Here is a 12,810-nt window from a genome sequence, read left to right on the forward strand (position 1 = left end):
ACCAAAACCATTTCTTCTGTGCATTTACTCCTTTAATCTCTATGGAAGAGGATTAGGGGTGACAGGATTCTGACTTTTTTTTCTCAGAATTCTAACTTTAAAGTCAGAATTCCGACTTTAAAGTCAGAATTCTGAGAATAAAGTCAGAATTCCGACTTTAGTCAGAATTCTGAGTTTAAAGTCAGAAATTGGGAATTCTGACTTTAAAGTCAGAATTCTGAGAATAAAGTCAGAATTCCGACTTTAGTCAGAATTCTGAGTTTAAAGTCAGAAATTGGGAATTCTGACTTTAAAGTCAGAATTCTGAGAATAAAGTCAGAATTCCGACTTTAAAGTCAGAATTCTGAGAATAAAGTCAGAATTCTGAGTTTAATTCTTTAAAGTCAGAATTCTGACTTTATTCTCAGAATTCTGACTTTAAAGTCGGAATTCTGACTTCTGAGAAAAAAAAGTCAGAATCCTGTCACCCCTCGTTTTTTTTTTCTTCACTGGCCCTAATCCTCTTCCGTAAATCTCCCCCCTGAAATAGAGCCCTGTACTGCTTTATGGATTTTGTCCGTTCGTCTGAGTTTAGCAGGTTAAACCACTCCAGAGAACAAAGTGGGGAATCAGAACTCAACTGGCAATACTCAACTACACAAAAATAACATCATAGTTGGATTTTTAATCCAAACAAAAACGGCTCTGTTGCAGAAAATGATCATTCAAAGGTGGGGTAAAACAAAAATGGTGCGCAGCAAACTCTCATTAAGTGCAAGCACTTATTTTGTGCATTTAAAAAAAAAAATCTTATTTGAAGGTTTTATTACCATAAGTTTTCTAGCATGTCATTCAAATCCCCAAATGGATAGGTTGGCTCACTCACCTGTGTGAACTACCCGGTAGAGTTGCTCCTGTTTGAGCCCCATCGGCGAGTCCATCACAAGGCCGCTTATTGTCCAATTACACCACCATATGCACTTGACACATTATTAAAAGTTAAATATGTTTATTTTTTTAGGACAATAACTTGTTAACTCCTCGTTCACTTTAAACTAACAGGCAGTTGTTGGAGGGGGGGGAATCACCCTTGTTTTTTTTATGCACTTCCGAATTCGATGTCAGGACGGCCATGACACGATCTTCTTCACGATTTCAGCTAGCGGAGGGCTTGATGGCGCTGGTGAGCGATGTCTGCCACCCCGTGGTTATCACTGGTATTACATATTTCACTGAGCTACTCTTAAGTGGCATTCTATGACCCTCGATCTAAAACCTATTGAACTTCTTGGTTGAGTTGAAACATGGCGTCTGGAGGAAGCACCTTTCAAACCTGGAACAAAATCATTGTAAAAAAGAAAAAAAAAAAAAAAAACCTGCTGAGAGGTGGATCAGTGTCTCTGAAAGTTACAGACATTGTTTGAATGCAGTATTTGCCTGAAAGGTTTAGCAAACAAACGATGTTATTTTTATCATTGCATTTATAGTGACTATTTATTTATTTATTTATTTAAATTGACTTTTTATTTGATCATTCTGATGGTATTTTTTTCCTTTCAATAACAGGGAGCTACCAACAAAAGTGTGTAGTTAGCGGTTGCGGTATGTATTTAGGATGTTGATTGAGCTTTGCATAACACTGAGTCGTCTTGAAACGCCACTCTGTTGCCCTCTTGTGGTCAATATACGAAATGCTATCGGTTGTGTCTCGCGCGAGTTTGCATATTCGTTTTAAAAGTAAAGATGGGAAAGGCCTGTAGTCAATCAAATAATTCAATCTTGGTTGACTTTCATTCGTCCAATTTGTTTTAGCATCTGATTGATTACTGAGGCAAGAAAAAAAAAAGACCGTTATTTCTCTGTGTAAAGCCAAGCCAGACAATTATTTGGATATAAACACGACCCAAAAATAAAGTCTAACATTACCTTTATAATTTTGTTTGTATTTTTCGGGGTTAAAGGTCATCACAGCCTGCTCTCCAAAATCTCAGGGTCTTTGCCTTGGACAGCCGGAGATGGTGGTCCGCCCACTGCCTCCGGTACTAACATAAATAAAAATAAATACCATGTCAATAAATTTTTATTGAGAGTTTGACGTTGGAACAGTTTGATGATGAGGAGATACAATTTCCACATAAATTATAATTCTGTACTGACCTTTGACCTGCCGGCTCAGGAGACGTGGTCCTGCCAGGCCGATGCTTAGCGCTCCGATGGGCGCGGTGATCAAGATGGCTAACACGGCTAGCGTAAGCACGTCCAAACCGAACTTCACCAACGTCTTGTCATTCATATCTCTCGCCGTGTCCAACGCCGTGGAGCCGATGGCCGCCTGTCACATGTTTGCGTTTTGGGATCGGAAAATAATGAAAATAGTTCCTCGGCTTCAGCTAAATTTTGACCTCTAGCCAAGGGATCGGGGTGGCGTACCTGCACGGTGGCTTTGGGCACCCAGGCGATAGCAATGAAGAGTTTCTCCTTGAGCACAAAGCCCGCACCGTGCACCAGCGCGAAGGTGGTCACCAGTCGCACCACCAGACCGATGGCGATGACTGCCACACCCAAACCTGCACGGGACCGCAATTGAGTCGACGCCACGCGATGGGTCGCCACCCCACTCTTCTCACCCACAGTGCTGAGGCTCAGCGTCATTATGACAATCTCGGCTCCAATCAGGCCAAAGAGGAGGGGCTGGAACACATCCCAGCACCTCCCCAATATGGCCGCCACGCCCGCCTGCAGGGAAACACAATGTCATTGGCTGTCCAGTAGCGGTACCGGCCTACAGCATCTATTCAAGTGGAGAGCACGGTATCATTTCTTCTTCTTCAACAGGTTAACCATGATTGCCTTGTCAGCGCGCCAACCTAGCGCAGCCAGGAAGGCCAGAACCAAGGTGCAGAGGCCACCAGCCCCAGAAGCGCCCACCACTTGAGTGAAGAAGACGGCAAAGATCGAGGAGGCCAACAGGAGGAAGCTCCTGGTCGCCACCACGTCCTCCTGCAGGAGTAGCACTTTCAGCACAGGGACACGGACCAAAGGCTCAAATGGCTTTTCACACGCACCTGATCCACGCTGGGGAAGAAACACAAGAAGATGCCCACAAGGATGCCGCCCACCACTCCACCAACCACCTCCAGGAGACCCTTCAGGACGTTCATCCATGTGGAACCTGCGGATGCTCGCATGCATGGAGAGCAGAACTCAACCCAGCTCAAAGCAAACCAGAAGACAAACCTGTGGAGAATGCCACGCCCAGACACGTAGAGAACCCCGTGATGGCCAAAATGTCGTCAAAGCTGCCGGCAGCCATCAGGAGCGTCGGGATGCCCTGCGGAATCCCCAAATATCTTTGGTGGAATCCAAGACGAACTTCAGGAGAAGCCCGGTATCAGCTTTGGTCATATACGAGGTAAAGCCGAGAGACACAGCAGCTTACCTTCTCGCATCCATAACCTTCCTTCTGGAGGAGCAACATGGACGGAACCACCACCGCCGGAGACACCGCAGCCAGGACAAACCTGCGCGTGCATGAGCACGGGTCACACGTTGGCCCGCAACCACGCAAGACCACCTAAACACAACCACTGACAAAGCTAACTTGGTGGGGAATATCTCAGGGGGTCCACAAAACAAAAATTTCAAAAATTCTCCAGAAAAAGCTAATAAAGATGAATTATATGTTCCCTGTGGAGGACAGGCGAATATATTGAAAAAAATAATCCTGGGGGAAAAAAATCTGGAAATACCCAAAAGTCAATTATCTGGCATCTGGGAAGGTCCAAGTATATTTCAGGGAGGGCCACTGTCCCCGCAGTCCCCCCTCTAGCTCCGCCGGTGCACACAACACATACCCCAGCAGGAATCCCCACACCCACGGCAGAGCCAACAGGAAGTGAGAAACCACGGCAACCACGCACGCCTCCATGACACAGGGCCCGACCGCCACACGTAGGCACACGGCCTTCAGGCGGCGCAGCGCCTGCAAGAAAACCCCCGTCACCACCTGTGCACGCACACGTGTGTGTGCGTACGTGCATGCGTGATACCGAGGGGTCCAGGCCCAGACCGGCTCGGGCCAGGATGATGGACAGTGCCATGCTCCTCAAAGCCGCGGACCAGGCAGCGTCCACGTAGACGGCGTCTGTCACGTAGGGAACGTTCCTCAGGATCAGGCCGGCCAGCAGCATGCCTACCCAAAGACATACAAAACATCAGGTCTGCGTGTGCGTGAGGTGGACTACTGTCGGGTCATACCAAGCAGCGGCGGGATGGGGGGCAGACCAGGAAACTGAACCATCCCGACGAGTCGCCCCCCCAATACTGCGCTGATGAAGATGATGACCACACCGAACACTCGCCCTCCCGGCAAACACTCTGTCCCTGTTACTGACCACACTGCACCAAAGAGCAGCGCCAACATACATGCTGGGCAAGCACACACACACACACACACACACACACACACACACACACACACACACACACACAGGGTCAAAGAAATACACTCATACCCATACAATCACAGTGGGAAACGTAATTTCGATCTCTTTGTGTGTCTTAACGTGAAGAAATTGACAATAAAGCAGACTTTGACTTTGATAGACAGAGACACAAGACACAAACACACACATGACATATGCATACACAGAAGTGCACTTGCACAGGTCGACACACACACACACACACACACACACACACACACACACACACACACACACACAGACACACATTTGTATACATAAAGAGAGACATGCAGGGGGGTCACAAATAAGAGGACACAAAAAATCAGGCATGCATACAAAACAGATGTTCATTAAGACACACATATATATACACACACACACACACAAACGCAGACAAACATTAGTGGAGGGCCCAAACGTGTACTGACTGATGGATTGACTGGTTGGCACCTTTGGTGACGATCAGGTTGATAATTCCACGAGGTCGAGGACATCTGCTCCTCAGGCGGCTGAAGGACGAGGCGCAGCAGGAACACATCTAGATAAACAAAGACATAATCACTGTCTGTGTGTGTCTGTGTGTGCTTGACGGACCTCACCGTGTCATCCGGCTCGTGTGTCGTCGTCACCACCGCTGGGATTGCTTAGAACCCTCCTGACCTTTACTACTTCAGTGCACTGTAACCAGTGTGACTTTAACACACACACACTCACACACACAATAAACTCTTGCACTTTGACCCCACTTGTGTGTGCATGTGTGTATTTTGTGAATTCCTTCCTTGTTGTTTCTCCATCCATCTCTCTTCTTGTCTAAGTCCATCAACACTTAATGAAAACATACACACACACACACAAAAAGACACACAACGTGTAGACCTACACACACACAATTCCACACACAGAAAGACAGACACACACACACAAAACATACATATTACACACGTACATAGACGTAAAAGATTTGAGAGCAGGTGTGTGTAGCTTTACTGTTGAACACAAAAACATTGCACTTCCTTTACATGGCTCTTCACAATACAAAAGCAGGAAGTGACATCTTAGGAGGACCCCCCCCCCCTCCTATTTCAACACACACACACGTGATGTACAAAAAAGTGTAGAAAAATACTCTTAAAAAAAGCAAATCTTCCAAATGACTTCTAACAACTACCAACCAGGAATGTGAATGGGAAGGAACGAGCAAACATCAAGTCACAGACTATCCGTCACAGGCCATCGTCTGTGATTAGCGCATTAGCTCTCACTTTTGGCCGGCGCTAGGTTAGTCGAGCTAGCAACAACACTGACGGAACACGGGATTAATCACCGACAACACACTACTACTGTGCCCTAGCTAGTACGCCAACCACGTAAGCGTTCAAAGTAGCTAACATGTTAGCATCTGTCATGTCAATGTTACAGCAGCTAGAGCATCAAAAGGCTAACGGTGTTAAACGAGCGGGTGCGGCGTCACGTCAATTCCTCTGAGGAGGCGGATGCCCGAGGCGGCGCGCCTCAGTCGGTCAGGTACGTGCGCATGAAGATCTGCTGGTGTATCCACGGCGTGAAGTGGCTCACGTTGCTGTACACGCCCGGTCCCAGCACTTTGCTGAAGCACACGCTGCCCCATGAAGTCAGGCCGAATAGCGTCCATCGCCCCCCAGACAACTCCTCGCACACCAGCGGACCGCCGCTGTCACCCTAGAAACGGAACGGAAGCAACACACTGCGCTTGACACCAGCCTAGAAGCTTGGAACCTGTCAATCAGAACTTCAACTTAGCGGCTAAAACTTGTAAGCGCGTAATGATTACCATGCAGGAGTCGACGGTCCCGGCCTCGTAACCGGCACAAAGCATCCTGGCAGTTATGGTCTTCATATCGAAGTAGGACTGGCACTGGGACATGGAGATGATCCGTACCTGGCCCTCCTGGAGCTTGAACGGCACTGCGGAGGAGATAGCATCAGCCTGACCTTAAAAGCTAGACTTCTGGCTAGAACTTGATCACTAGAACCTAAAACATAGAAGCTAGCACTCAAAATCTATAACTAAGAAGATCTTGAACCAGTAAATGGGTGTTTGGACTTACTCCTGTTGCCCATGTGACCCCATCCTGTGATATAGCAGTAGGAGTCCGGAGTGGGAATCTGATTGGTTCCGGGCAGACACACGGGCCGTACCCATTCCGTCTCCTCCACCTGGTGTGATCCCACAATATCTCAGCAACAATATTCTCGTCACCCGGGAACGCGGGGAGGACTCACCTCGGAGTCCAACTCCACAACGCTGATGTCGTAGTCCACCACGGCGCGGTTGTAACGCGGGTGCACTGTGATGGCTCGCACGCCACGCCTCTGACTGTGCACGCCCGGATGGTCCAAGTTGTTGAGACCCAAGAGGACCTTCCACAAGTGGGCCTTCTCTCTCCTATGTATGTAAGAAAAGATCATGGAAGACCCCTTGAAAGTGTCACTGCCTAGAAGGTTGAAACTTGAAGTCCAAAAAGCTAGACACGGACGGGGCTCACCCTTCGAAACAATGCGCCACCGTCAAGGCCCACTTAGTGCCGATGAGAACGCAGCCGCACACGTGACCGCTCTGACCGCTCTGCAGCGAGCACTGCCATGGCCACGCCCCCTGCCTGGCCACACGGCCTCCCAGAATCCTCTTCTGCCTGGAAAGACGCGCGTCCATTGCCGGCCGCAGTCCGCACTCTGCCCGAGAGATGAGAAACAGGAAGTAGACTCGGCCCAGGCCATCGGAGGGAGACGGGATGGATGAAGCTTACTGTCTCTGACGCAGACGAGAGCCACTCGCTTGCCGGAATGACACGAATGACTGACACACACAAGCAGAGATACGCACAAAGTTACACACCCACACAGTACACACACACACTCAGAGCTTAAATATTGAGACTAATGTTAGCATTAGCAATTTTACTCACTTCCTGACACACACTCACAGACACACACACACACACCTTCTCTTCTCGAGGCGTGCCTGTAGAGCCGAGCCTTTGCGTTCCTCCCACTCTGGATGAACATGTAACCAGCGACGGCGACCCGGAGGACCACCCTGCTCAGGTACCATGGAAACGGAGGCGGGAACCCTGCGTGGCACGCTTAACTGTGATGAACCGGCCGCATCACCTGTGTGTGTGTGTGTGCGTGTTTGTTTGTGTGTTTATGTATGTGTGTGCTACTGACCTTACCCTAGACCCAGCTGGTCACAGGTCAATTTGCTGAGCTGCTGGTTCCACTCGTCTGCACACACGTGATAGTGGTCGGCCGTCCTCAACACGGTCAGAATGGAACCTGACGACTGGCTCAGAGACACTCCACACAAACAAAACACTCGGTCATCTTCCTATCATGTGTGTTTGTCTAAGTGTGTGCGTGTTTGTGTGTTACCACAGTCCCACTCGTCCGATGCGTCGGTGCAGTGTTTCTTTCCATCGCACCACAACGTCCTATGCACGCACTTGTGATTGTTGCACGCCAACTCGTTATCGCCACACGCCGCTAACACAACAATCACATACACACACACACTGGGTTGAGTCAAGGCCTTAGCACATGGAAGCGAATATTAGAAACTGGTACATAAGCTAGGAATGAGAAGTCAGGACTTGTAAACTAGAAATTCTCAAAGACAAACATAGCTAACCTTAACTACTTGGTTTAGTTGCTCCAGACTACAAGATAGCGCTAAAACGTAAAGCTTAGAAGTTAGAATATTTTTCCTCGCACCTACAAGTTAGCACCGGTAAGCTAAATTTGAAACTAGAACTTATTAGCTACAATAACACCACACGTCGGCAACTACTCACAACAGTTGACCTCATCAGCCAGCAGGGGGCAGTCTGGGATCCCGTCACAGATCATGCTGGTCTTGATGCACACGCCGCTGCCCGGACATTCCCACAGAGATCGCTCGGTGCAACCTACCACATACCAACAAAGAGACGTCAACGCGGCAGGCTCGATTTTAGTATCACAAAGGTTAGGCGTTGTTCTCACCGCAGTGATCTTCGTCGCTGCGATCGTCGCAGTCTGCGAGGCCGTCGCAGCGCTTGCTGCCGAGGACGCAGCGTCCGGAGCGACACTTGAAGTGGCTGGGGGAGCACTCTGTTGCCACGGCGACGTGGTAAACACAAACAGAATATGAGCAAAAAATGAGTCAAGTACCGATTTGTACTCACCGTCCACGCCGGCCTCAGGCAGAAGGCACGTCGAGTCTCCGCCCTCTTCGGGAAACTGAGCGCAGTCCGAGTCGTCGGGCCACTGCAATCCCACGATGCCGAGCACCGACTCGCACTTCTCCTTGGCTGTGCGACACAGAGACCTGCGAGTGGGAAGATGCCGTGTCATCAAAATGAAGTGACGCTCTCTCCCACACCGGCTCACAAAAAAATGCCGGGCTCACTAACGCTGTCCTATCCTATTCCGTCCCGTCCTGTCCTATCCGCTACTTGGAGCGAAGCAGGACATGTTCGACAAACACTCAGAACGCACCCTCACCTGCATGGCGGCACAGTACTCAGGCTGAGTGGGTCGCACTTGGGTACGAGCAGCGTACAGGCGTAGAACATGAGATACTGGAAGCAGCCCGTCTGGACCAGCGCCGGGAATAGTGACGACTCCCACGACACGGAGCTCTCCCGCTGCGATACGTGACCCAGAAAGTTGGGGAAGCGTGTGTGGTTGTAAGGCAGGTTCATGCACAGCTCCAAGCTGATTGTCTCACAGCCGGCTGACACGCCCACGAGGGGGAGGAGGCAGTCAAAAAGAATTGAAAAGATGTTTTGTGAACTCGAAAAAAAAAATAGGAACCTTGTCTATTAACGGAGTCAGAGGCTTACTGCAGTTGTGGTGTCGCCTGTCGCAGGAAGTGGACGGGCACCCCGGTTGAGTTGGGGGGCACGTGTTGTGAGCTGTAACGTGCACAAGCATCGTCAGACGGTGATACACGTTCACCAAGGCGGTCCGTTGCCAGGGGGGGGTGTCTCACGCTGCTCGCTCATGCAATGCTCTTCGTCGCTGCCGTCTTTGCAGTCGTCCTCGCCGTCGCAACGGAAAGCCGGAGGAATACATTGACCGTTACGGCATTCCCAAAGACCCTGGCTCCGACACGCTGCGCACAAACACACGCTCAGGTTAGTCGTTCTCGCAATGTGAGCGTCAAGGACGAGGTAACTCACAGCAGTTGAGTTCGTCGCTCTTATCCACGCAATCGTGATCGCCGTCGCATAGCCAATCTGTGGACACGCAGCGGCCGTCGCCACAGCGATGCTCCCGTGTTGCGTCGCACACTGTACGAGCAACAGTTAGCCTAGCCTCACCTATCCTAGCGCAGAGGTTCTCAAACTTTTTGGGCACATTGCCAGTTCGAGAGGTTTAGCGTGTAGGCTCTCACCACAGTCGAGCTCATCGCTAAGGTCTCCGCAGTCGTCGTAACCGTCGCACAGCAGAAGCGGCGGCAAGCAGCGGCCCGTCGAGCAGCGGAACTGTGTGTCTGAACACACTGAATGATGATGTCATCGATGTGACGATGATGCGGTATCGCGACAATTTTTCGAACATACGTTGCGTGCGCGCTCACCGCAGTGGGCCTCGTCGCTCCAGTCATCGCAGTCGTTTTGGCCGTTGCACACCAGCTTCTGAGGGACACAAATCCCCGTGGCACACAGGAAGTCTTCCTTCCCACCGCACGCCGCTATTGGCCAATCAGAGAGTAGCGTATAGTAACACCAAATGTCCTGTACCGCTCTGTCCAATTTACTTCCTGTTGACTAATTATACAGTTGATCAATAAAAGAGCACCGCTTGGTATCACTAAACATGTCAGAACAATGTCCTGTCCTATCATGGAGTGCTCTGTCCCACCCCCGTCCTTTACTAGCCTGTCCCAGTCTATTTGCTACTTCCTTTTTGATTTCTGATATGTGTCAGCAAATCTTTTCTCGTCCTGTCCTACCCTATTTGTGCCGGACCAATCCAAATCACTCACAGGGTTTTCCCACTGCTTGTCGGGGAGTGTAGCAGGCAGGAGACGTTGCAGAGGATGAGGTGGCCCGGCTGAACTGCGAGCAGCGCAGGAAGTCGGGCCAGGAGATGTTGAACATCTGCAGGACGGGCTCGCAACCTTCTCTGGCCGCCTCACAGAAGGATGCGCACGGCAACACCACCCACCTGTGGGGGAGCGGGTAAGCCGATATTCTGAGATGTGGACAACGGAGTATTCCACGGCTACCTGTGCTGAGCGTCGTCGTCATGGAAACACTGCGGCAGCGCCAGAGAGCAGCCAAACAACATGATGTGCTTGTAGCAGGACAGTCTGCTCAGGTAGCTGAAGAACCTGCGACACACATCATGTCACTTCTCCAACCCATGTATGCCCCGAGCGCCCACCAAGCTCCGCCCACCATTACCTGAGCAACATGTCTACCTCTGAGCTCTTCACCACGGCGACAGAGGAGGACAGCCATGTTTGGTTGTATGGTAACATATGACACTGAGGCTCTGCCAGGGGCTGACAACCACCTGCATACATTTTGGATTTAAAAAAAAAAGTTTTATATTTTACAAAAACATCCAGGAGTAACCTAATCAAAACAAATGCAAAGAATGAAGCATTTGGTGCTCCATGATGTCAGGCTTGAGGATAAAGAATACTGTAGGCCTGTGTTCTCACATTGTCTGTCTACATGTGTTGCTACACCAACGGTGTTTACACATCTGGACACACTTACCTGCATGCGGCGTAGAGGTGGCGGGGGTCAACCAGGTGGAGCTCAGCGAGGGGACAGACGTCAGCAAATCTGCAGCCGTCGTCATTGGCGGAGTGGACGGGGCCTGAGACGCATCTGCCGGGAGGGAGGGGCTTGTATGGTTCCCACGGTAACCAGGCACCCTGTCAGCTATCGGCTCGGGGGAAGGGAGCGGGCTGGAGTCCGAGACACGGCCGCCAATCACACCTTAGGAAAGCACATAAAAAAAACTGTTTCACAACTTCAGTGCCTGTTTTTGTGTATGTATACGTGTGTGTGTGTTGTGTTGTGTGTGCATGGGCAAGGAGCTTTTTGATTGGTTCACTTTAAATACACAAGTGTGCACGTCTATGAATAGTGTCAGAGGGATCTGGTTACCATGACGACCCCCGGTTACATGTCTCATACACTCATATGTTAGCTAATAATAACAATCATTCGGGAAGGGTGTGAGGGGGGAGTTCTCCACCACAAGTGCCAGCCGGGGTTAGTTTCCGACACTAAAGGGGGAATGTGTGTGAGCGTATCACACCTTTCAAAGTCGTGTCAAGGTCAGCATTAAACAAGACTTGGACACGATAAAGATGCCGAAAAGGTGACAAAATGTTTTAGGGCACTTGTAAATATTTGACATTCCTCCTCACTTTACATGCTCCTGATTGGCTGAAACTCACTAGTTGTCATGACAACCACCAGACACATGCACTCTTTGTGTCAGAAGGACCTCCAGAGGTGTGTGTGTCTGTGTGTGTGCAAATACCGGTAAGGGCGAGTATGAGCATCGTGCCGCCCAGCAGGCCAGTGACGGGAAGCAAGACGTAAACAAGTCGGAGGCGGCCAGACGTCTGTGGCTTGTGAGGACGCACATCCTCACCCATCACGCTTTCAGTTACTCCACCGGTCACCTGCTGGAGCACAGAGGTAGCTTTGGACATTAACTCTTGGGTTACACAGTATGAAAACATGTTAAATGTCTCATCGTTTTAGTTTTATTATTTACAAAAAGTCAGTGAACCAAGTATGCAATTTAATTCATTTTTGGTGTTCGGAATAGTTTTATTCTTTACAATTACTTTACTTGGAAAAGTGATTCTTTGAAATAAATGATTGAAGAACAACATCAATGAAATAGCAATTTGAGATAAATCAACTTAAAAAAAAGGAATAACTACATTTCAATAACAGTTTTTTTTTTTTTTAGAAAAAATAGTTCAATCAAGGATTCTTGATCTCTAGACGCTCGATGGGCCCCGGGCCTAAGTTTGCTCACAATGCCCGAGACGATGACGTAAACACGATGGGCGGAGCTGGACGCATCTTAAGTCACGTGAGGCAATTAGTGCAAGTCAGAAGCCGATACTTCTGGGCTTTTTCTGCTTCCGGTTTTTTCCTCGAGCTGCTGAAAGCCACGTGGGCGCGCGCGCGCGTGCACACTCACCATGTCCGTTCCCGCGCTGAAGGTAACACGCGGTAACGAGCACATGACCTTCCTCTGCGCCTCCGCCACAAAGAACGCGCCAACTGAAGTCTGCGGCCGCCGCCGACCAAGCAGCTGCTCGGCCCGCCCCCTTCTCCTCCTCCTCTCGCCGCGT

The 12,810-nt window shown here is 49.8% G+C and overlaps 3 protein-coding genes across 4 annotated transcripts in view; all 3 read right to left on the reverse strand.

Annotated features, from left to right (window-relative positions):
- Positions 1–1,233, reverse strand: part of LOC147060305 (sodium/calcium exchanger 1-like) — a 26,058-nt gene extending 24,825 nt beyond the window's left edge. For both annotated transcript variants that reach the window (XM_085906699.1, XM_085906698.1), the window contains exon 1: positions 866–1,233. The gene's annotated coding sequence lies outside the window, so the exon portion shown is untranslated. The remainder of the gene's footprint in view (positions 1–865) is intronic.
- LOC147060306 (sodium/hydrogen exchanger 9B2) lies at positions 1,171–4,983 on the reverse strand. The gene is made up of 13 exons (XM_085906703.1): positions 4,896–4,983; positions 4,237–4,407; positions 4,029–4,171; positions 3,834–3,961; positions 3,419–3,500; positions 3,217–3,310; positions 3,045–3,151; positions 2,830–2,979; positions 2,607–2,715; positions 2,410–2,546; positions 2,137–2,311; positions 1,906–2,021; positions 1,171–1,312 (listed from the first exon to the last, which is right to left on the reverse strand). Exons 1-12 carry the CDS (start codon positions 4,981–4,983, stop codon positions 1,945–1,947), a joined length of 1,461 nt encoding a protein of 486 aa, XP_085762829.1. The 3' UTR covers positions 1,171–1,312; positions 1,906–1,944.
- A 476-nt stretch (positions 4,984–5,459) lies between these two features.
- On the reverse strand, positions 5,460–12,746 carry corin (corin, serine peptidase). The gene is made up of 24 exons (XM_085906697.1): positions 12,657–12,746; positions 11,979–12,126; positions 11,201–11,425; positions 10,880–10,991; positions 10,702–10,806; positions 10,459–10,640; positions 10,051–10,164; positions 9,865–9,972; positions 9,650–9,760; positions 9,460–9,582; positions 9,311–9,382; positions 8,970–9,201; positions 8,651–8,793; positions 8,469–8,576; positions 8,279–8,392; positions 7,860–7,970; positions 7,661–7,784; positions 7,430–7,558; positions 7,235–7,284; positions 6,974–7,160; positions 6,711–6,873; positions 6,536–6,644; positions 6,259–6,392; positions 5,460–6,146 (listed from the first exon to the last, which is right to left on the reverse strand). The coding sequence occupies exons 1-24, from the start codon at positions 12,699–12,701 to the stop codon at positions 5,961–5,963; spliced, it is 3,135 nt and encodes a 1,044-aa protein (XP_085762823.1). The 5' UTR covers positions 12,702–12,746; the 3' UTR covers positions 5,460–5,960.
- Positions 12,747–12,810: the final 64 nt, after the last annotated feature.

This window comes from Syngnathus leptorhynchus, chromosome 2, assembly GCF_054491065.1.
Source record: "Syngnathus leptorhynchus isolate UIUO chromosome 2, UIUO_Slep, whole genome shotgun sequence".
Classification (NCBI taxonomy): Eukaryota; Metazoa; Chordata; class Actinopteri; order Syngnathiformes; family Syngnathidae; genus Syngnathus; species Syngnathus leptorhynchus.